The sequence below is a fragment of the Perognathus longimembris genome, chromosome 20 (assembly GCF_023159225.1).
Source record: "Perognathus longimembris pacificus isolate PPM17 chromosome 20, ASM2315922v1, whole genome shotgun sequence".
Taxonomy (NCBI): domain Eukaryota; kingdom Metazoa; phylum Chordata; class Mammalia; order Rodentia; family Heteromyidae; genus Perognathus; species Perognathus longimembris.
This window is the reverse complement of record NC_063180.1, coordinates 17,106,774-17,131,194: the sequence shown is the minus strand read 5'-3', so window position 1 is coordinate 17,131,194 and position 24,421 is coordinate 17,106,774. Positions and strand designations below refer to the sequence as shown.

The following is a 24,421-nucleotide window of genomic DNA, read 5'->3' as shown; positions in this document are numbered from 1 at the left end:
AGTAATGAAAGGTTTTCTATAATGAAACGTTTCCTTATATGGATTACATGAACAATTCCACCCTCCCATCTCAGTTCTCTGATGCTGAGCTTTATAAAACAAATGTATATCACATTCACTTTTGAAATTCTTTACTGATAACAGATGACCAGAGATAGTACTCTATATCACAAAGGACCAAATAATTCATATAAAAACTTGTGAACCATGACTGAAGTCTATTCCACATTCCTTACAGTCAAAAGATTTATCACTGATATGCATTCTCTTGTGTTGAGTTAGTTGTGAACCCCGGGTAAAGGCTTTACCACATTCCTTACACTGATATGGTTTCTCACCAGTATGAACTCGCTGATGTCGAGAAAGATGGGAGCTCTGAGTAAAGGCCTTGCTACATTCTTTGCATTCATAGGGCTTCTCACCAGTATGGATTCGCTGATGCAGGGTAAGTTGAGAGCCATGACTAAAGGCCTTCCCACATTCTTTGCATTCATAGGGCTTTTCTCCAGTGTGAATTCGATGATGCTGAGTAAGCTGTGAACCACGAATAAAAGCCTTCCCACATTCCTTACACTGATAGGGTTTCTCACCAGTATGAATTCTCTGATGTTGTATAAGCAGTAAGCCACGAGCAAAAGCCTTGCCACACTCATTACACACATAGGGTTTCTCACCAGTATGAAGTCTCTGATGTTGAGAAAGATGGGAACTCTGAGTAAACGCCATTCTGCATTCTTTACATTCGTAAGGTTTTTCACCAGTATGGATTCGCTGATGTTGAGTAAGTTGTGAGCCACGGATAAAAGACTTCCCGCATTCCTTACATTCATAGGGTTTCTCACCTGTGTGAATCCGCTCATGTTGGGTAAGTTCAGAACCACGACTGAAGTTTTTCCCACACTCTTTACATTCATAGGGTTTCTCACCTGTGTGAGTCCTCTGATGGCGAGTTAGAAGGGAGCCACGATTAAAGGCTTTTCCACATTCCTTACACTGATAAGGTTTCTCACCAGTATGAATTCTTTGATGTTGAGTAAGCTGTGAGCCATGGCTAAAGGTCTTTCCACATTCTTTACATTCATAGGGCTTTTCATTGGTATGAATTCGCTGGTGTTGAGTAAGTTGTGAGCCACGGATAAAGGCCTTTCCACATTCTTCACATTTATATGGTTTTTCGCCAGTGTGAATCCGTTGGTGTTGCATAAGGAGTGAGCCCCGAATAAAAGCTTTTCCACATTCCTTACATTCATATGGCTTTTCCCCATTATGAATTTTCTGATGTTGGGAAAGCTGAGAACCACAAATAAAAGCCTTCCCACACTCCTTGCATTCATATGGTTTCTCACCAGTATGAATTCTTCTATGCAGAATAAGTTGTGAGAGCTGCGTGAACACTTTTCGGCATTCCTTACATTCATAGAGCTTCTCACCAGTATGGAGTCTCTGATGCAGAGTAAGTTGTGAGTTCTGAGTAAAGGCTTTACCGCAGTCTTTGCATTCATAAGGCTTTTCACCAGTATGGACTTTTTGATGACGTGTGAGCTGTGAGCTACGAATAAAAGCTTTCCCACATTCTTCACATTTATATGGTTTTTCACCAGTATGAATTCTGTGATGTAAAATAAGTTGTGAGCTTTGAGTAAAGGCCTTCCCGCACTCCTTGCATGCATAGGGTTTCTCACCAGTGTGAAGCCTCTGATGAAGACTGAGCTGAGAATCACGACTAAAGGCTTTCCCACACTGCTTACACTCATAGGGCTTCTCACCAGTGTGAATGCTCTGATGTTGCATTAGGTGGGAGGCTCGTCTGAAGGCTTTCCCACATTCCACACATTTATAGGGCTTCTCTGTAGAAGGACACCTTGGATGTTGAGATAAGTAGGCATACTGGTTGCAAATGGACATTTTCTTATATGTGATCATCCCTTGTCTGGAATATTTCCTGTGGTTTTCTTGAGGCATCTCCAACTTGCCTTTGATTTTCCAATGATCTCTAGAATGGGTCTCCTCAATGTCACAGGTTTCAAGCCTGCCACTCATTTCCCACTGACATACTTTTGTTTCAGCAGCGTTCTTCCTTGAAGATAAGTCCTTAATTACACACCTTAAAGGCAGATCTGAAAGATAAGCAATAGGAAACCCTGCAAGTGAAATAGAACTGCTACAGCAGAAAAGGCAAATAACCAGGCAAATAACACACATAAGAAATAATAAGCTTATATTCGTATTTTTCATTATTGTTTATATCAATATTTTTCAGATATGGTAATATCCTCTACATCAAAACTACTGCATACATAGTTTCTTACCTAGTGACACCAAGTTACCATAGTTCTCCAACATCACACTTCTGTGCAAATCCCTTTGGGCAGAGTCCAAGCATTCCCACTCTTCCTGAGAGAAGTCAATGGCTACATCTTGGAGTATCATGGACGTCTGAAACAATAAATTTAATATAACTTGTAGAAATAAAGGACATGGATTTTCCATAGAGGGGACGATGAAAGGGAGCAGTCTACAATGGAAGCAGGAGAGCAAACAGAATAGACAGTTTGACACAGGAGGATCCCAGTTTGAGGCTAGCCCAGGCACACAGGTAAGGGTGTGAGGCTCTGAGTTCACACCTCAGTATTGGCAGACACACAGACACAGACACAGACAGACAGACACACACACGCATACACACACACACGGCACTGGTGGCTCACACCTGTAATCCTAGCTACTTAGGAGGCTGAGACTCGAAGACTGCAGTTTGAAGCCAGCCAGGGCAGAAAAGTCCTTGAGACTCTTGCCTCCAATTAGCCACAAGAAAACCAGAAATGGAGCTGTGGCTCAAAGTTGTAGAGCTCTAGCCTTGTGTGAAAGAGTTAAAGGACTGTACCCAGGCCCTGAGTTGAAGCCCCACAACCAACAACAAAAAAATTATCACATAATATTAAAAACAATTTTTAAGGGCTGGGAATATGGCCTAGTGGTAAAATGCTCGCCTCATATACATGAAGCCCTGGGTTCCATTCCTCAGCACCACATATATAGAAAAAAGCCAGAAGTGGCGCTGTGGGTCAAGAGGTAGAGTGCTGGCCTTGAGCAAAAAGAAGCCAGGGACAGTACTCAAGCCCTGAGTCCACGCCCCAGGACTGGCAACAAAAACAAAACAACAACAACAAAAAAAAAACAATTTTTAAGCCTGGCACCATCTTTTAAATTAGCTTCTCAATCATCACCTAGAAAGAAACTAGGATAAAAACATCCAAAACAGCTCTCATAAATGAGGCACTATATATCATAAAGTAGGTAGGAGATACTTCACAATAACAGAATACTGTCCTATATCTGCCATACTAGAGAACTGAATTAAGGCATTATTTGGGGCTGAGAATATGGCCTAGTGGTAGAGTGCTTGCCTTATATACATGAAGCCCCTGGATTCAATTACTCAGCACCACATATATAGAAAAAGCTAGAACTGGTGCTGTGGCTCAAGTGATAGAGTGCTAGTCTTGGGTAAAAAGAAGCTCAGGGATAGTGTTCAGGCCCTGAGTTCCAGCCCTAGAAAAAAAAATACAAAAGTCAGGCTAACACTAATGAAAACTAATGAGCCTACATTAAATACCAGACCAAATAGATGCTCAGAGCAGAGAATACTACTATGGATAAAGGCCATTTTATAATTTGCCATTAGGAAGTAAATCTAAAACACTGTGTACCTAACAAGTGTCAGCCTTGAGTGAAAAAGCTAATGGACAGCTCCCAGTCTGAGTTTAAAACCCAGTGCACACACACACATGCACACACACATGCACACACACACGCACACACACACACAGTGCTCATTTTCTTTGCTCATAAAGCACCAAATAATTGCTTTGTCCTTCCATCATCTACAGTAAGAAATTTCAAATAGAAAGCAAAATATACACATAGCTGAAAATGTCATGATGAAACTCATTAAAATATTCCATGTGTGAGAGAAAGAAAGGGGGAAAAAACCAAAGAAGCCTATTTTTAAAGGAATCAAAGGCAGCTCAGGAAACAAGGATGAAAACATCTACTTACCTTGAACTGAACTTTTGAATGTGCAACAGCCATTCTTTCCTCCTCTGTGCTCTACTCTCAGAAAAAGAAAATGGGATGGAATGAGCTGCTATGCATTTGGAGCATGCTTTAAATTAGAACACACCCTCTTCCTCTATCCACATAATGTAATCCTCATCTAATAAAAGAAAAATCAGAAGGAGCTGGGCACCAGTGGCTTCTACTTATAACCCTAGCTACTCAGGAGGCTGATATCTGAGGATTGCTGTTCCAACCTAGCCAGGGCAGGAAAGTCCATAAGACTCATCTCCAATAAACTACCAAACCAAACCAAAACAAACAAACAAACAAAAAAACAACAGAAATGGAGCTGTGGCTCAAGTTGGTCAAGTGCCAGCCTTAAGCAAAAAGAAATTCAAGGGCAGCATCCAGGCCCTGAGGTCAAGCCCAAGGACCAGCACACACATACTAAAATCACAAGGTGACTAGAACAACTACAACTTTTCTATTGGAAAGCTGTCTTGGGCTTGAATTTCTTTCTATACTCAAAGCTGCTCACTGGAGACAGAGCCCTGCACTTCTGTGCTACAGGTCCTAAAGTGTATGGCTAGCTCCTTTAGCACTCTCTCTGCAAGTACTCTACTACTGTAACCCCCATCAATTTCCAGGTGGTCTGTTCTGAATGTACTCTTAAAATTCTGACCTCAGGGGGCTGGGAATGTGGCTTAGTGGTAGAGTGCTTGCCTAGCACAAAAAAAAAGCCCTGGGTTCAATTCCTCAGTCCCACATACACAAAAAGGCTGGAAGTGACATTTGGCTCAAGTGGTGGAGTGCTAGCCTTGAGCAAAAGAAAAAAGCTCAGGGACAGTGCCCTCAAACTGGGAGAGTGCGGTTCAAAGGGAGGGCGGACTTCACAAGACCTTTTCTTAACTAATAGGTGAGTACACACTGCAGATGCTATGGACACCTAAAATAGGAAGATTGCAGATCAGGTGCATCCGAGACAAAAGTCAAGACCCTAGTTCAAGGCTGGGAATGTGGTTTAGCGGTAGAGTGCTTGCCTAGCATGTATGAAGCTATGGGTTCAATTCCTCAGCACCACATGAACAGAAAAAGTTAGAAGTGGGGCTGTGGTAGAGTGGGAGAGTGCTAGTCTTCAGCCAAAGAAGCTCAGGGACAGTGCTCAGATTCTGCGTTCAAGCCCCAGGACTGGCCAAAACAATCCCATAAAACAATTTCAACATAACTACGGTCAAAGGGTGGGGGGGAGCTGGAGGTGGGGCTCAGCAGGCTTACTAGTCTGGCAGTACCAACAAAAATAACAAATTTTTCATGTGAAGGTCAGGCCAGTAGCTTGGAAATAACTCCTTTTCTTTGCTCTGAGACACAATTTTCTGACTTCCTTCCTGCCAATTCCCTTAAGGCCATAAAGTGAGAGAGCTCTGGGAACAAGCAGTAATGCTACAGCTATGATTCCAAGGTAAAATAGGATAGATACAGGAATGAAGCAGCACAGGCCAGGTGTGAATGAAGAGGCACTGTGGTCAAAACAGAAGGTGAGTTGTTAAGTTCTCAGGGGAGAACAAAATGTAGGACACATGATGAATAGGTAAACTACCCCAAGACGAATTCCAGAAATAGCAATGTGAAATTTTACTGCTGTATCCCACTAAACTCCCATAAGATTGCAGAACATATGATACACAGCATACTTAATAAAAAAGACTAGTCTAACTCAAGTGGTAGAGCATCTGCCTATCCAATATATACCAGACCCTCAGTTCAAACCTCAGTGTTGCCAAAATAAATTAAGAAATAAACAGGGGCTGGGGATATAGCCTAGCGGCAAGAGTGCCTGCCTCGGATACACGAGGCCCTAGGTTCGATTCCCCAGCACCACATATACAGAAAACGGCCAGAAGCGGCGCTGTGGCTCAAGTGGCAGAGTGCTAGCCTTGAGCGGGAAGAAGCCAGGGACAGTGCTCAGGCCCTGAGTCCAAGGCCCAGGACTGGCAAAAAAAAAAAAAAGAAATAAACAAGTAGGCAGGGAATGTGGCTTAGGGGTAGAGTGCTTGTCTAGCATGCATGAAGCTCTGGGTTCCATTCTTCAGTACCACATAAACAGAAAAGGCTGGAGGTGGTGCTGTGGCTCAATTGATATAGTCTTAGCCTTGAGCCAAAGAAACCCAGAGACAGTGCCCAGCCCCTGAGTTCAAGGCCCTGTACTGGGGAGGGAGGGAGGGAGGGAGGGAGGGAGGGAGGAAGGAAGGAAGGAAGGAAGGAAGGAAGGAAGGAAGGAAGGAAGGAAGGAAGGAAGGAAGGAAGGAAGGAAGGAAGGAAGGAAGGAAAAGGAAGGGAGGGAGGGAAGAAGGAAAAGGAAGAAAGGGAGGGAAGGAGGGAGGGAGGGAAGAAGGAAGGAAGGCAAAGGAAGGAAGGGAGGAAGGAAAGGAAAAGAAGCAAGGAAGGAAGAAAGAAAAAGAAGAAAGAGAGAGGAGAGAGAGAGAGAGAGAGAGAGAGAGAGAGAGAGAGAGAGAGAGAGAGAGAGAGAGAGAGAGAGAGAGAGAGAGAGAGGAAAAAAAGCTGGGCACCAATGGCTCACAACTGTAATCCTAGCTACACCGGATGGAGCCTGAGATCTGAGGATGAGGGTTGGAAGCAGGCAAGAAAGATAATATACCTCTTATGTCCAATTAACTACCGAATATCCAGAAGTGGAGGTGTGACTCAAGTGGAAGAGTGACAACCATGAGCGGAAAAAGCTAAGGGACAGCAAACAGACCCTGGCACTAAAATAAGACTAATGACCACACAAATCACATGCAATCATTCCCACAGCCACATAAACAGAGTGACAATCATCAGGCTACACTGTGAGAACACCTAGCCTTGAGACTCCAAGTCACACAACAAGGAACATAAACACAAGCACCCGGTCGGAAGGCACATCTACCAAAACAATCACTCTCCCCGCCCCCTCACGCACAGACTCCTTTCACTGTGGCACTCTCCTGCCTTCCCACAGTCACGGAAACAGCACAACCCCATAACCACACACCAGCAGACACCCACATACATCAGTCACCCCGATTGTGTTCACAGGTTCAGGAAAACAGCCTGTCTCTGCCACAACTGCCAATCATACACGTCAACTTCGCGCACCCGGGAGACCAGGGACACACGCACCATCACCTCAGAACACAAGCACCTCGAAACAGCGTCACCGCGGCAGTCACCAAGGTCCACCCGTGACACACTCATAGATCCTGCCGGGAGCAGCACACGATCACGAGTCCCCCTCAGTCACAGGGCACACGCACACGCGCGCACACACCCCAAGCCACCGCGCGCAGGGGGTCTACAGTCACAGACAGCCAACGCGGCCACGGCCACACACGTAATTTCACGGTCGCGTCGCTTCCTCAGGACAATTCTTCTCTGTCGTGGCGGTCACTTTTACCTCAGCATAAGCGCAATTTGGGGTTCGCCCAAGTTCCACACCCGATAATTGGGTTGGTCTCCCGTCAGCCAAGTACAGTGCTGTACAAGCTTCCTGCACAGCCTTGGCTCTTCTCACAACGCGACAACTGCCAAGTCTCGCGGAGACCCGAAATTCGAGCTGCGGCGGCGGCGGCGGGGGAGAGGGGAGGAGTGAGCGCGATGCATTCTGGGAAATGTAGTCCCGTCCCGTGAAATCGTGCTGGCTTTGCATCCTCTCGCTGGTGGAAGGTAGTGACACGCAGCGTGGTCGCCCCGCCCCTGCCCCCCACCCCCCTCCATCAGCTGGCGCACGCGTTGTGGGGTTGGTCCACTGAGCCGCTGGAACTCGCTAGCTCGTTAACTGGCGCGCCCCACAGATTTCTGGGAGTTCCCGTCAGCACCCGGAGCGGATGCTTCTGGCGCTCAATTCAAATACGGGAGGACCAAGGAAGGTCCTCGCACACTGACATGAGAATGGAGAGGCCTCGCCTGGCGCAAGGCTCGTGCCTGTAATCCTAAGTGGCTGGGTTCTGAGGATTGTGGTTTGAAGCCAGCCTGGGCAGGAGTGTGTGATACTCTTATCTCTAATTGTGAGGAAAAAGTATTGTGTTCGGTCCAAGTGTGTTTGGTATTGCGTACTGGTATTTCCTGGGAGTATTTGCTTTATTTACTTCAATAGTAACTATTATCTGTATTGCTTGTCACCAGCTAGCCATGTTAGGGAGATAAAGAAGTTAAAATAATAAACTAATTGCTAAGTGAGAAAAAAGTAAACTTGATAGAAATGAAGGGATGGCCCCCTTTCTAATCTTGGTAATCTACTTAGACTGTGAGCCGAACTCCTTGACATGGAGGAGGGACAGTTTGGATGGGGATAAAAACCTAGGAAACTTTCCTGCGCGGGGTGCTAGCCTAGCTTTGGGTAGAGTAACGGCATTGTACCCTTTTGCCTTGATGAAATCTCCTACACTGGTGTGTTTATATTTATTTCTGACACCGGACAGTCATGCAATTCTAACATAGTGAACCACCACAAAAGCCAGCAGTGGAGCTAGCTCGCAGTTCAAGTGGTAGAGCGCCAGCCTTGCTCAGAGACAGCGCCCAGGCCCAGAGTTCAGGCCCCATAGCCCCGCCCCCCCAAAAAAGTTAAGTGGATAAAAAAGTAAATCGTCCTTGATAAAAGACAAACCTCCAAGGGCTTGAGACTAAGTCTCCTCGGTACTGAAGGCCCCGGAACTGGTATCTCAACACCAGGTTTCCCCGACAGTTTCCATTCACTCCAGCGCCGCTCGCAGCCAGGGCCCGGGTGACCCCGCCCGACTGTGGGTCGACCCGCCCAACCCAGCCCCGGCGAAGCCTCGGACTACATTTCCCAGGAAGCTGCGCGGCCCTGTGTGTCGACTGGAAACGGCGCGCCCAAGAATTTTGTACTCAGGCTGGGCTGTGTGAAAAGAAAAATGTCTCCAGGCTAATTAATCTGGGAAAATAGAGACTCCGTTGAAGATCGTGGTTCGAAGCCAGCCTGGGTAGGAAAATCCGTGGTATTGGAGCCGTGATTCAAGTTGTGTAACGGTAGCTGTAAAACAAAACAAAAAAGCCGGACGCCAGTGAATCATGCCTGTAATCCTAGCCCGTGAGCTGAAGAGCTCAGGAACAGCGCCCAGGCTCGGAGTTCAAACCCCTCCACCGAACATGGTTTTGGCCTGATGGGGATTCCGTAGGACGGGGCCCTTATGCTGTAGTTTCGTGGACTACATTTCCCACAAATCTCTGTTCGGGGGCGGGGCCTCTCTGGAGACTGGAAAGGGGTTCGGAGCAGTGAGCTGAATCTTCCCGGAGGGTTTTGATTTCGCGTTTTCGTTGTTTGAGTGGAGTAGAGTGGAGGACGCTGACTTCTCGGTAGGAGGCGGAGGTGAGGTGAGGCGGCTCCGAGCTCTTGCGGAGCGGGAGGAGGCTGGTGAGGGGCGCTCGTGTGGGTATGACTGTTGTGGTTTATGGTGGGCGTGTGTCAGCGTGACCCGGTGGGGAGGCGGGGGCTCGCGGGTGTGAGGATGTGCGTGTGAATGCACTTTGGTTGTGCTTGTGTGTTGGAGTGTATATATGGAGTGTGTGAGTGCTGGTCCTGGAGCTTGAATTCGGGGCCTGGGCACTGCCACTGAGCTTTTTCATTCAAAGTTTGGTGCTCTACAACCTGATCCACAGCTCCCACTTTTAGTTTTCTGGTGGTTAACTAGAGTCTCAAGGACTTTCCTGCTCAGGCTGACTTTGAACCGCGATCCTCAGATCTCAGCCTCCTGAGTAGCTAGGATGACAGCATGAGCCACCAGCGCTCAGCTCTAAACTTTGTTTTTTTTTGTGTTGTTTTTTTTTTGGGGGGGGGGGTCAGTTGTGGGGTCAGAACTCAGGATCTGGGCACCCTGGCCTCTCTGTGCTCAAGGCTAGCACTACTTCTAGTTCCTGAGTGGTTAATTTGAGGTAAGAGTCTCATGGGGACCTTTCTGCCCAGAATGCTTTCCAACCATGAATCTCAGACCTCAGCCTCCTGAGTAGCTAGGATTACAGGTGTGAGCCACCAGTGCCTGGCTTCCTGGTTCTAATCTTAACACTACTCAGTAACTCTATGTTCTTATTGTTTATTGTTTGGTTTATTTTTTTTTGTTTGTCCTGGAGCTTGAACTCAGGGCCCAAGCACTGTCTGGGAGCTTCTTTTGCTCTGGCTCTACCACTTGAGCCACAGAGCCACTTCTGGCTTTTTCTGTGTATTTGGTACCAAGGAATCAAACCCAAGGCTTCATGCGTGCTAGGCAAGCTCTCTACCACTGAGCCCCTCCATGTTTTTGATGGTAAGCTACTCAATAACTTTGATGCTAAGGTAATAGTTTCATTCATATAAAGCTTGCTTATCAGGGTGTGTGTGTGTGCGCGTGCGCGTTTTTTGTTTTTTTTTTTTTTTGCTCAAGGCTAGTGCTCTACCACTTGAGCCACAGCCCTACTGGCTTTTTGGTGTTTAATTGGCAATCAGAGACTAATAGACTTTTCCTGCCCACACTAGCTTTGAACCACAATACGCAGATCTTAGCCTACTGAGTAGGTAGGATTACAGGGCTGATTCCTAGCCTCAGTGTATGTGTATGGGCCTCACCCCCTTAATTATGTTAGCTGCTACTTTTAAGTATCTCTAAATATCTGATAGATCGCTACCTTTTGTTTTGGATGGTTTTTATTTTCCTCTTATAAAATTCATATTTTTCATTTGTCAGAATAACTGTAGTATGAACAACAAAATATACAGTTCTCAATAATCTTAACCATTATAAATAATCACTAGCAAAACTGGAACAAACCATTTAAGACTGTATCTTACTGTTTCTTTTTAATTTTTTATTAGTAAGTAGTTGTGAAAAGGGGTCTCAATTCCAGAAGTCTGATTATGAGTACAATACCTTTACATTAATGCCACCCCTTCCATCATTCTCCCTCATCTTAATTTTTAGAACAAAATGTGATCATGCTATATTCTAACCAGCCTTTAATATTCGGTCTGTAAAACATATAGTCTGTAACATATACTAATTTATTGACTACAGAAGCATACATTTATCTTTACCAAATTATTGCTTTGTCAAATATTGAAGTCTTACCATGATAGTTCCTTGGTGGCCCCCTCTGAATGTGTCTGTATTATTTAACACTCATTTCCAAGATAATGTGTGGATCTCTTCTGCTTGTGATAGACTTACACATGACAGATAAAGTTATGCTGTCTTTTCTTCATCATCCCTGGCCTCTCAGTTCCTTCTTGGTGTCACCCAGCAATTCTCCCAGATTCATGATGTGCATATGTGGCATTCACATGGTTATCTGGGCGTGATTAGAGAATTTCATAGAGTGTTGTATCGATTCCATAATTGTACTTGACATAAATGCTTGGTTAATATTAGCCAACTTAATTGCTCTCAAACTCCACTGGTGTGTTGTGTGTGTGTTTGCTGGTACTGGGGCTTGAATTCAGGGACTAGGTGGTGGCTGTCCTTTAGCTATTTTAAGAGGTGGAATCTTGGAGTCTTTGAGTGCTAGCAGTCTGTAGGCATCCCACAAATACATTTAGCACAGTTAGGAAATAGGCCAGAGAGAAAAGAAAGAACAAAAACAATACCAACAAACCAATTCGATTTCAATAGAGAGCTGAATAGGGATGGCGTGGTGACCAGAGAAGAGCCAAGACATAGGACTCAAACACCACAGAGACATGTGGCATGGCGTAATTGTCCTCAAGGCTGGCACTTGACCACTCAAGCCATACCTTCACACTCCTTTTTCCTGATTAACTGGTTATGAGTCTCATGGATTTTCCTGTCTAGGTTGGCTTTAAACCGTGATCCTCAGATCTCAGCCTCTTGAGTAACTAGGATTACAGGCATGAGTTACCAGCACCTGGCGAGTTTTGTTTCTTTTGTAATGGAAAAAACTCAATCATAACTCATCTTACTCAACTAATATCTCATCATGGCAATATTCATGTAAATGACTATGGAAAAAGTTTGATCCTACTTACTCCTTTATGAGTAAGAGTAATTTAGCCTGCAAGGTGCAAGAATTTAGTCACACCAGCAAATCAAAGTGTTACCTAATCTCCACTCCCTTTTTTAAAATGGGCTAATAAGAGATTTACAATGATCTTTTCATTTCAGGGATCATGACAAAGTGGATGTAGGATGAAAGAAGGGAAACCAGCTGGAATTCTTAGGGAGGGAAGGGCAGAGAAGGGCGGGGAGGAGGTGTCATGGGAACAAATAGATGAAGGGGCAACTCCCCAGATACAGTGAAGTGCTGGGCTCTCTGTAGAGATACTGCAAATGCCAAAGTGTTTGAGGCCACAGAGGAATCTTGTGGAGTAGTACAAGCAAGGAGGTGGACACAAACCTGACTGAACCTAAGTTGTTTGGTTCAGAATTATGGATCTGTTCTTTAAAACTAGTCACAAAGGCAGCCAGGGACTGGTGGCTCACACCTGTAATCCTAGCTACTCAGGAAGTTGAGATCTGAGAACTGAGGTTCAAAGCCAGCTTGGGAAGGAACATCCATGAGACTCTTCATCTCCAATTAACTTCCAAAAGTAAATAAGTGAGAAGTGGAGCTGTAGCTCAGGAGATAAGAGTGCTATCCTTGAGCAAAAGAGCTCAGGGATAGCACCCAGACCCTGAGTTCAAGCCCCAGGCCCAGTATAGACACACACACACACAGTCACAAGGCAAATGGTGTGAAGGACTGTGATGGGAGGGTAGTTGATAAAAGTGGTATAAGAATGACTTCAACCATTCCTAAAGGCAACGAGTTCAAAAGACAATGTGCCAGGCTAGGAATTTGGCCTAGTGGTAGAGTGCTTGCCTAGTGTGCACAAAGCCCTGGGTTTAATTCCTCAGTACCACATACACAGAAAAAGCCAGAAGTGGCACTGTGGCTCAAGTGGTAGAGTGCCAGCTTTGAACAAAAAGAGCTCAAGGACAGTGCCCAGGCCTTGAGTTCAAGCTCCAGGACTAGCAAAAAAAAAAAAATGTGCCAATGGCTTGTGAGATTCAAAATCTCTACTGATGGCTACTGAGACAGGTTACAAATCCTGATGCTAGATCTCAGTGATTTGTCCACATAAACTCAGGTTTGTGTCAGTAAACATGAGGAATATCTTTTATTCTATCTCTTGATTTTATTATTCAGTGGGGGATTTAAGGAACACAAATGTGTTAGATCCTGCTAAAGAATGAGAAAACACAACCTTGTTAGACAATACACTCTGCAACGAACAACTTACAGACCAAGGACAGGTCTGCCACTCCTATATAAATTTTGTTGTCACTGAACCATTTACGCCAACAATTCTAATATAACAACATCATTTGGTAATATCATTCCATCACATTTTTTTCCCCAGGACTGGGGCTTGAACTCAGGACCTGAGTACTGTCCTTGGCTTCTTTTTGCTCAAGGCTAGCACTCTACCACTGGAGTCACAGCGCCACTTCTGGCTTTTTCTATATATGTGGTGCTAAGGAATCAAACCCAGGTCTACATGTATTTGAGGTAAGGACTCTACCACTAGGCCATATTCCCAGCTCCGCCATCACATATTTTTTTCAGAGAAAACTTCCATAGATGTGTCACATAGACTCAGTTTCCTTCATCATGTTTGTGTCCGTTTCATGACTGATGACAGTACAGGAAGCTCAACTAATTCCACCATTCAGAGCCTTTCTACTTACAATAATACACATACTGTGCCATACCCATGCAATAATGCCAAATACAACATATCCTCAAGTGAGCATTTTCTCACACTGTGGCATCTTAAGTGTGAATACTTTGATGCACGCTGAGCACTGATTTCTGAACAAAGCCTTTCCCGCAGACTGCACACTTATAGGGCTTCTCTCTGGTGTGTGTGGTTTGATGTTTATTTAAATTTGACCTGTCAGTAAAGGCCTTCCCACACTCGGCACACACATAAGGCTTCTCCCCTGTGTGAATTCGCTGATGCACCTGGAGCTGAGATTTCTTGGTGAAAGATTTCCTGCAGTCACTGCATTCATAAGGCTTCTCGCCAGTGTGAATTCTGTGATGTGTAATTAACTCTGACTTCTGTTTGAATGTCTTCCCACATTCAGAACAGATGTAAGGCTTCTCTCCAGTATGGATTTTTTGGTGTTTACTGAGGTTTGACCTGCCACTAAAGGCCTTCCCACACTCAGTACACACATAGGGCTTCTCACCTGTGTGAACTGGCTGGTGTACTAGCAGCTGAGACTTGGAGGTAAAGGATTTCCCACAATCGCTGCATTCATAGGGTTTCTCTCCAGTATGGATTCTTTGATGGGTAATAAAGTTTGACTTGCGGATGAAAGCTCTCCCACATTCTGTGCAGACGTAAGGTTTCTCTCCTGTGTGGATTTTCTGATGCACAATGAGTATTGATTTCTGGTTGAAGGCTTTCCCACATTCACGGCATTCATATTGTCTCTCTCCAGTATGAATTTTCTGGTGTATATTGAGGTGTGACTTCTGGGTGAAGGCTTTCCCACAGGTATCGCATTTATACGGTTTCTCTCCAGTGTGAATTCTCTGATGGGTAATCAAATCTGACCTCTGAGTGAAGGCTTTTCCACACTTAGAACATATATATGATTTTTCTCCCGTGTGAGTTTTCTGATGAGTGATGAGGTTTGACCTGTTGGTAAATGCCTTCCCACACATATTACACATATAGGGTTTTTCTCCTGTATGAATTCGTTTATGCACATGGAGTTGTGATCTAGAAGTAAAGAATTTCCCACAGTGGCCACAATTAAAAGGTTTTTGTCCAGTATGAATGACCTGATGTGCAATCAAATGTGCCTTCTGGATGAAGGCCAGCCCACATTTCATGCACACGTAGGACTTTTCTCCCGTGTGGATCCTCTGATGCACCGTGAGCGCCGACTTCTGAGTGAAGGCCTTCCCACACTCACCACATGCATAAGGTTTTTCTCCCGTGTGAATTCTCTGATGTATAATTAACTCAGACCTGTAGGTAAAGGCCTTCCCACATTCGGTACATATGGAAGACTTTTCTTTCACTGGAATTTTCTTTGGAGTGAGGTTAGAAGTACTGTTGAAGACCTTCCCATATTCCATGCATAGATAAGATCTTACCCTTGTGTGAATTCGTTGATGTACCTGGAGCTGTGACTTGGAAATGAAGGCCTTCCCACAGTGACTGCATTGGTATGGCTTTTCCCCGGTGTGAATTCTTCGGTGTGCAACCAAGTGTGTCTTCTGGATGAAGGCCTGACCACATTCAATACACACATAGGATCTCTCACCTGTGTGGATTTTCTGGTGCATCTTAAGTGTGGACTTCTGTGTGAATGCTTTGCCACAGTCACTGCATGCATGGTGTCTCTCTCCAGTGTGAATTTTCTGATGTATACTGAGATCAGAGTTATAAGAGAAGCCTTTCCCACACTCACTGCATTCATAGAGTTTTTCTCCGGTGTGAATTCGCTGATGTCTGAAGAGAGAAGATACTTGGAAGAAAGACTTTCCACAATCATTGCATTTATAGGGCTTCTCTCTAGTATGGTTTTTTTGATGCATAATGAATTCTAGCTTTTGGACAAAAGCCTTCCCACATTCAATACATACATAGAGTTTTTCTCCTATGTGGGCTTTTATATGTACACTGAGCTGTGACTTGTGGGTGAAGATCTTTCCAAATTCTACATAGTCAAAGGATTTCTCCACCGTATGAATTTTCTGATATTGACAAGGTACTTGTTTATAACTTAGGACTTTTCCACATTGATTACGGTCCCATAATCTTTCTCTTGTTACAGGACACTCATACATAGTAAAGGAAGACATTTTACCATGTCCATCAATCTTTTTAATGTTCTTTGATGCATTATGCCTATTACAACTTTGATAGTCTATACTATGTTTCTGTTCATTTCCAAATGAGTCCTGCTGGTAGAGTCTTTGAGGAGGAGAAATACCACCATTTGGGCTAAGTGGAAGTACTTTTCTAATGTTCTTGTCTTCATAATAGTGCTTTGTAGCTGGCATGTTCTTGATTAAAACAATGTCTCTTAATGTTTTATTTTCCATTTGCTGGCAGTGTTCTGTCTGGTCACCAGTCTGCTGCAATGCTAGAATGAAACACAAGAAATCGTTTATAATATTGTTTTAAGTTTAGAACATTTTAAAAGAGGATTTAGGGCTGGGAATATACCCTAGTGGTAAAGTGCTCGCCTCGTATACATGAAGCCCTGGGTTCGATTCCTCAGTACCACATACATAGAAAAAAGCCAGAGTGGCGCTGTGGCTCAAGAGGTAGAGTGCTAGCCTTGAGCAAAAAGAAGCCAGGGACAGTGCTCAGGCCCTGAGTCCATGCCCCAGGACTGGCAACAAAAACAAAACAAATAAAAGAGGATTTATTTATTTTTGGTCAGTCTTTTTTTTTTTTGCCAGTCCCGTGCCTTGGACTCAGGGCCTGAGCACTGTCCCTGGCTTCTTTTTGCTCAAGGCTAGCACTCTGCCACTTGAGTCACAGCGCCGCTTGTGGCCATTTTCTGTATATGTGGTGCTGGGGAATAGAACCCAGGGCTTCATGTATACAGGGCAAGCACTCTTGCCACTAGGCCATATTCCCAGCCCTTTTGGTCAGTCTTGTGGGGCTTGAACTCAGGGCCTGGGTGCTGGCCTTGAGCTTTTTGCTCAAGATTAGTGCTCAATCATTTTTTTTAAATTTGTTTTGTTTGGTTTTGCCAGTCCTGGAGCTTGGACTCAGGGCCTGAGCACTGTCCCTGGCTTCTTTTTGCTCAAGGCCAGTACTCTACCATTTGAGGCACAACACCACTTCTGGCTTTTTTGATATATGTGGTGCTGAGGAATGGAACCCAGGGTTTCATGTATGCAAGGAAAGCACTCTACCTTTAAGCCATATTCCCAAGCCCCCTCTATCATTTTGAACTACCGCACTACTTCCAGTTTTCTAGTAGTTAGTTGAAAATAAGAGTCTTACGGATTTTCCTGTCCAGCCTGGCATTGGACTGCAATTCTTAGATCTCAGCCTCCTTTGTAGCTAGGATTCCAGGCATGAACTACCAGTACTTGGCAAAGAAGAAGCATCTGTTTTTTTTGTTTTGTTTTGTTTTGTTTTTGCCAGTCATGGAGCTTGAACTCTCAAGGGCCTGAGTACTGTCCCTGAGCCTCTTTGTGCTCAAGGCTAGTACTCTCCCATTTGAGCCACAGCGCCACTTCTGGCTTTTTCTGAGTATATTGGCAATATGAGTCTGATGGACTTTCTTCCCTGGACTGGCTTCAAACTGCGATCCTCAGACCTCAGCCTCCTGAGTAGCTAGGATTACATGCATGAGCCACCAGCACCAGGCAAGAAGAGGCATTTTAGCAGCATTTCATAGGTACCAAGCTTTCTCAAGACAGCTGAGATATCCTCTCACTTTGCTTTCTTACCTTTCATCCACCTGCATTACACTTACCTGTGCAGCTCTGATGAGGGCTGTCACCCTGCGATGACAATGGTTCCTTTCTTTGGTCCAGAATGAAAACCTCTGGCTCAGGAACTTGGTACCCTGTTCACAGGAGATAATAAAGGACTAGGTCCAGCTAATCATGTTACAGCTCCTAATCAGTAGTGCCTTGGTGTTTAATGTTCTTTACAAAAGTAACACATCAGGCTGGGGATATGGCCTAGTGGCAAGCATGCTTACCTCGTATGCATGAAGCCCTGGGTTCAATTCCCCAGCACCACATATACAGAAAATGGCCAGAAGTGGCGCTGTGGCTCAAGTGGCAGAGTGCTAGCCTTGAGCAAAAAGAAGCCAGGGACAGTGCTCAGGCCCTGAGTTGAAGCCCCAGGACTGGCCAAAAAAAAAAAAGAAAAGTAACACATCTTTCTATGAACCAAGCAATATTAAGAGTGCTCCAAAGAATTCTGGACAATCAAGAATCAAGGACACGGGCCAGGAGTATGGCTTAGTGGCAGAGTGCCTGCCTAGCATGCACAAAGCCCTGGCTTCAATTTCTCAGTACCACATACACAGAAAAAGCCAGAAGTGGTGCTGTGACTCAAGTGGTAGAGCACTAGCCTTGAACAACAACAATAAAGAAACTCAATCAAGGACGGTGCCCAGGCCCTAAGTTCAAGCCCCAGTACTGGCAAAAAAAAAATAAAAAAAAAATCAAGGACAAAACCATAATAAGCTTAAGATGTCTCATGCACTCAACCAATTGAGAATGGGAACACATGAAGGTCTCCTTTCAAATGCCAGCAAGGTGGTGCTTACCCACGGAGAGCAGGTGGCTGTAGGTCTCCTGCATCACATCCCGGTAGAGGTTCCTCTGAGCAGGCTCCAGGTGCTGCCATTCCTCTCTGCTGAAATCTATAGTCACATCCCTGAAGGACACAGGTCCCTCAAAGGGCAAATTACTATTGAACATGAATAGCTTTGGGAGGACAGAATACAGAAAATGGGTTTTATTATGGTCTTTCGCTTAACTCCTATGTTTTTATTTTTATTTTCTGTGATACTCCTTGCTTTCTGGCGATTAATTAGAGGTAAGAGTCTTACGGACTTTCCTGCCCAGGCTGGCTTTGAACCTCAATCCTTATATTTCAGCCTCCTGAGTAGCTAGGATGACAGGTGTGTGCACCATTGATGCCTGGCCTAAGTGCTCTTTTAAAAAGCTCACCCCAGGTCTGGGAATATGGCTTAATGGTAGAGTGCTAATCTAGCATGCATGAAGCCCTGGGTTAAATTCCTCAGTACCACATAAACAAAAAGAAGTAGAACGGTGGCTCAAGTGATAGAGTACTAGCCTTGAGCAAAAGAAGCTCAGGGATAGTGCCCAGGCCCTGAGTTCAAGCCCCAGGACTGGCAAATGGATGGCTGAAAAGAAACTAGCACTCACCAGCAAAGACAGTCAAAACAGCGAACAACTCTGTTTTGTAGACAATAGAGAAAACAAGGCCTTACTTCATCCCATCCCCAGGTGTGAGCAGCTTAAAACTAGGAGAGAGGGGCTAGGAATGCATTAAGCCCTGGGTTCGATTCCTCAGCATCACATAAACAGAAATAAGCCAGAAGTGGTGCTGTGGCTCAAGTGGTAGAGTGCTAGCCTTGAGCAAAAAGAAGCTAGAGACAGTGCTCAGGCCCTGAGTCCAAGCCCCAGGACTGGCAAAACAACAACAACAACAACAAAAAAAACCTAGGAGAGAGTTGTTCCTCAAGACAGCAGATACTCAAGAGGACTTTAGCAACCATCAGCACATTGCATACCTGTCCTTAATGCTGGGGAGATTGCAGTCCTGTGGTGGTGAAGTGCCAGACTTTGAAGTCAGGCCCCATTTTAGAATTGAACCCTGAGCCAATCAGATTTGTACCTGTGTTCTAATCTTGCTTGCTTGCACACCTGATTGTTGTTACTTTGTTCTTTGCCTTTATAAGCCCTGTGTAATCACAGATCAAGGCTCCCTCCTAACCTCCGCTGTGTCGGTGAGTAGGACGAGGCCCGAGTTGCAGCTCGCTTAAATAAAGCCTTGCCTTGCTTTTGCATTTCGGAATGTCTGAGTCTCGGTGGTCTTCTTGGTGGTGGTTTCGCGACTTGGCACAACAGTGGGAAGCCCAGAGAAGCTCAGCTAAGGGAGTCACCTAGAGTCCACACACCTCCACTCTCCCCAAGGAAAGACCGGACATACGACTTGCTTTTGTATGTGTGTCTTGGTCCTGGAGCCACCAGGCAGAGATAGAAGCTAAGTGCCAGGAAGGTTCTTGAGATGAAAAGGCGCCATGACTCACCACTGTGGCATGACACACTCAGCAAGATGATGCAGTACAGCGCCACGTGGGCCACCATGGGCAGGCCACTATTGTTTCTTGACATCTGTCCAAACTTACTTACATGAGGGCTGGGGAAACGGCCTAGTGGCAAGAGTGCTTGCCTCGTATACATGAAGCCCTGGGTTCAATTCCCCAGCACCACATATATAGAAAACGGCCAGAAGTGGCGCTGTGGCTCAAGTGGCAGAGTGCTAGCCTTGAGCAAAAAGAGGCCAGGGACAGTGCTCAGGCCCTGAGTCCAAGGCCCAGGACTGGCAAAAACAAAAAACCCCAAACTTACTTACATGAGCCACGTACAGTGACACAGGTCTATATTCTATCTACTAGGGGGACAAAGCAGGAAGATTGCTTGACTCCTGCCTGGGGCTTGACTCCAGCCTGGGTGACATAGGGCTCCATCTCTTAAAGGAAATTATTTTGTATGAGATAAACAATTTTGTTTTGTGTATTTTTCTCCTTTTTTCTTCTTTCGTTATTGGAGATTGCATAAAGGGCCTCCTATTTGCTAAGGAAGCAGTCTAATCATGCCCTATCTCGTTTAGCAGAAGCTTTTAAATATGGTCTTGAACTTTTGTACTCGTTGTGGGACTTAAACTCAGGGCCTGGGTGCTGCTCTGAGCCTCTTTGTGCTCAATGCTTGTACTCTACCACTTGAGCCACAACACCACTTCTAGTTTCTGAGTGGTTAACTGGAGATAAGAGTCTCATGGGGACTTTTCTGCCTGGGCTGGCTTCAAGCTGTGAACTTATGATCTCAGCCACCTGAGTAGCTAGGATTACAGGCGTGAGCCACCAGCGCCCAAATCCAAGCCCCTGGTCTTGAGCTTTCTAAAACCTGGAAGAACTCCAAGCATATTTCTTCTTACTGTGCCTCCTGAGTAGCTGGGGAGACATGTGTGCCACCACACAAACTTATCTGTGACATAGGGTCTTTCTAACTTTTGCCCAAGCCGGCCTCAAATTTTGATCCTCTGTTTGTACATAGCTGATAGAGGTGTGTATCACATGCCAGGTTAAAACTTTCAATAAATAGATTGTTTTCTCAAAAAAAATTTTCTTTTTTCCAGTCTTGAGACTTGAACCCTGGACCCGGGTGCTCTTCCTAAGGTTCTTTTTGCTCCAGGCAAGCACTCTACCACTTGAGCCGCAGTGCCACTTCAGGCTTTTTCTTAGTATATTGGAGCTAAGTGTCTCAGTCTCACGGACTTTCCAGCCCAGGCTGGCTGAAACTACAATCCTCATATTTCAGCCTCAAGAGTAGGTAGAATTACAGGAATGAGCCACAGATGCCTAGCTCTTAGATAAATTTCTATTTTAGCTTTTAATTCTTTGACTTGAGAGTGAGATGCTTAATGAGAAAACATTTACTTCATGTTTTCCTGGGACAAAATTTATCAGGTACTGAGGCTTGAACTTAGGGTCTTGTGTTCTTTGTTGTTTGCTCCAGGCTTTCTACTAAATAACTGGAGATTAGAGTTTCAAGGACTTTTCTGCCCAGGCTAGCTTCAAACTGTAATCCTTAAATCCTACGATTCTAGATATGAGTCTTTTTTTTTTTTTTTTGAGGCAGGATTTCACTTTACATCCTAGACTCTGAACTTCTTGGACCTCAGGAGAATGCCACCATATCTGCTTATTTTAATAAAGGAAGGAATTGAATTTTCAAGCTATGTGTATAATTTATAGTTATTTTACTGTCTTTAGATTGGAAATCACACCTAATATAAAGAAAATAAAAAGCATTCCCTCAAGTAAGAATAATTTTAGATGCTACATTTTACCTATAATTTGGCATGCTTTGGAAGCAGCAGGCTAAAGAATATGGCTGCTTCCTGTGCTCCCCTAACAGATTAGAGATAGCCACATCTGGGAGGAATCACCAAGCCCAGGATTTCTCCTCCTTACCTCACATAAGCTCCCATGATCCTCTGGAGGTAGGGTTGTACATTTCTGGGATGAAGTCCAATTACTTGGCATAGTCACAGGGTTTGCAGCCCTTGTTCTCTTAAGGCAACTAAAGCTTAGTGGTCCTCCATGAATTCAAGTTGGCCTGGATTTTTGGTTTTCTGAAGACTCCCAAAGATGCCAAGAAACCTAGAAAGAACAAGCCTAACAGTCATCACGCAACACCCACCGCTTAAACACTCCTGCGTATATCAGGTGTGGTCTCTGAGCTAGAAAATGCAAAGCAATGGTTCCCAAACTTTTATACATTCAAATCATCCATGGGGCATGTTCAAATACAGGTAAATATTCTCAACTTCACCCCCCTAATTTCTGATTTAGGAGGCCAAAGGTAGGGCTCAAGAATCTTCAAACTAGTACCCAAATTATGCTGAAAATGTTACTTCGGGGACCACGCTAAAGCAGCAGTGCTTTGGAGAATAAAGTTAAATACTATGACAGGCAGTGATGATGGTAAAATATGAGGAAAGCATGAGAACTGGAGTAACATTGTGACATATTTGAATTATGTTTCTTCTGCTTTAAAGCTATAATATGTAATTAGGTTGGTTTTAGTTTCAAAGCATGAGGATGAAATGCCTTTTTGTTTCTTTGTTTTTGTTTTGTAGGACAGGATCTGATTATGTAGCCTAAACTGGCCACAAACTTGTATCCTCCTGACTCTGGCTCTCACTTCTAGGACTATAGATGTGCTCCACCATGCCCTCCTGAAAATGCCATCTTGATAGATGGTATGAAAATTGAATGAGATGCTTGTAAAGTAACCATCATCTCCTTGGCACACAAAATCATTCAACTTATTAGTAGCAATTACCATCCATTATCAAATACTAAAACAAACAAGTAAAACAATAAATATCTGAGACAATATTGAGCCACAGATGTGACAATGTGGAATTAAATACAGTATACATAAGACATGTATTGCCTAAATGGTGATGATACTGGATTCACCACAACATAGTCTAGTAGACAAATTCTAGGAAGAATTCCAAACATTTAAAAATACATTCTCTTGCTGGGCATCAGTGGCTCATACCAGTAATCTTAGCTACTCAGCAGGCTGAGATCTGAGGACTGCAGTTCCATGACAGCCTGGGGAGGAAAGTTAACCACCAAGAAGTTGGAAGTGGAGCTGTGGCTCAAGTGGTAGAGCACTACCCTTGAACAAAAGAGCCCAGGGACAGCACCAAGGCCCTGAGTTGAAGCTGCAGGATTGACACAGTTTAAACAAAAACCCCAGTGTATATATACATACACAGGAAGAGAGAAAAGATAGATTGATTTATAAACTTAAATGCCAATTTAAATGTAATTTTCCCTTGGAATTTAAAAAACTTTAAAAAGCAATATCTAGTGCTGGAGGGCATTTGGTAAAGAGGTTTTGGGGGTTTATAATAACTAGTAAAAGCTTGAATTGCTATCATATCTTTAGAGCTATATAGTCATATCTATTATTTAAAATATATATGTGGCCAGGTGCTGGTGGCCCATGCCTATAATCCTAGCTACTGAGGAGGCTAAGTGCCAAGGCCCTGAGTTCGAGCCCCAGGACTGGCCAAAAAAAAAAAAAGAGCTCAGTGACAGTGCCCAGTCCCCTGGAGTTCAAGCCCCATAACTGAAAAAAATAAATGAATAAATAAAAATAAAATTACATGTGTTCCAAATAAAATTTCAACTATATAAGGCAGAAACAGGAGAAGGGACAGATGGAGCTGCTGGGTGCTGGTGGCTCACACCTGTAATCCTAGCTATTCAGGAGGCTGAGATCTGAGGATCTGAGTTTGAAGCCATAAAGGTTCAGGGACATCTCAGGCCCTGAGTTCAAGCCCCACGACTGCCTCCACCCCCCAATAAAAGGATAGATGGACAAACATCTTTCCAGTCAGTTTATCTAATCTATTGTAATTAACGATAATTACTAAAGAGATACACACATTGTTTTTTACGTAATAAACGTAACATTTAAGTGACCATGACTTAGGCGATCAAGCATTCTTTTTCAATTCAAAAATTCTACCCAGAGACATCTGAAACAGAAAAGAACTCGAAAGAACTCCTGGCTCAAAGAAAGAATGAAAAAAACCTAATTTTTTTTAAAGGAAAGTCACATACATTTCAGCAACAAAGAAAATGCTACACATCCGATCATCAACGCTAAAGATGGCTAAAGATTACTGACCTGAGCCCTCAGCTAAGGTTAGAAAACGAACAGGTCGCAGACACACCCCGTACTGGGCCCCAACTTACAGAATCTCAAAGATGTTGGAGGCAGAAGAAGCTCGTCAGTGACAGCCACCGATGGACACCAGAGACGCCGCCCACCACGGAACCCCCAAGTCCATCACTGACTCACTACCCCCACACATATTACTGACGTAGCAGAAGCTCCGATCGCGACCAACCGAATCATCCCAGAGCTCTCGCCATGAAAACATAGATAAGCTCCACAGAGTAGCTGCAAAAACCGCTCGGGAAGATCACTTCCGGCGCGACTTCCCCTTGGAGAAGGGTGGGGCTTGCTCGTGCTGCGCATGCTCCCGGTTGCT

The 24,421-nt window shown here is 44.5% G+C and overlaps 1 protein-coding gene across 6 annotated transcripts; it reads right to left on the bottom strand.

Moving 5' to 3' along the window:
• LOC125367939 (zinc finger protein 420) lies at nt 1-24,394 on the bottom strand. Of its 6 annotated transcripts, XM_048368675.1 has the most exons (6): nt 24,123-24,391; nt 21,813-22,001; nt 18,354-18,513; nt 17,547-17,639; nt 13,908-16,193; nt 1-1,814 (listed from the first exon to the last, which is right to left on the bottom strand). In XM_048368675.1, the coding sequence occupies exons 2-6, from the start codon at nt 21,882-21,884 to the stop codon at nt 187-189; spliced, it is 4,239 nt and encodes a 1,412-aa protein (XP_048224632.1). In that variant the 5' UTR covers nt 21,885-22,001; nt 24,123-24,391; the 3' UTR covers nt 1-186. The 6 variants fall into 6 exon arrangements, with proteins under 6 accessions (XP_048224632.1, XP_048224629.1, XP_048224630.1 ...); XM_048368670.1 differs by lacking the exon at nt 1-1,814 and having other exon boundaries at nt 13,606-16,193; nt 24,232-24,394; XM_048368671.1 differs by lacking the exon at nt 1-1,814 and having other exon boundaries at nt 13,606-16,193; nt 24,251-24,385.
• Between the last annotated feature and the right edge of the window lie 27 nt (nt 24,395-24,421).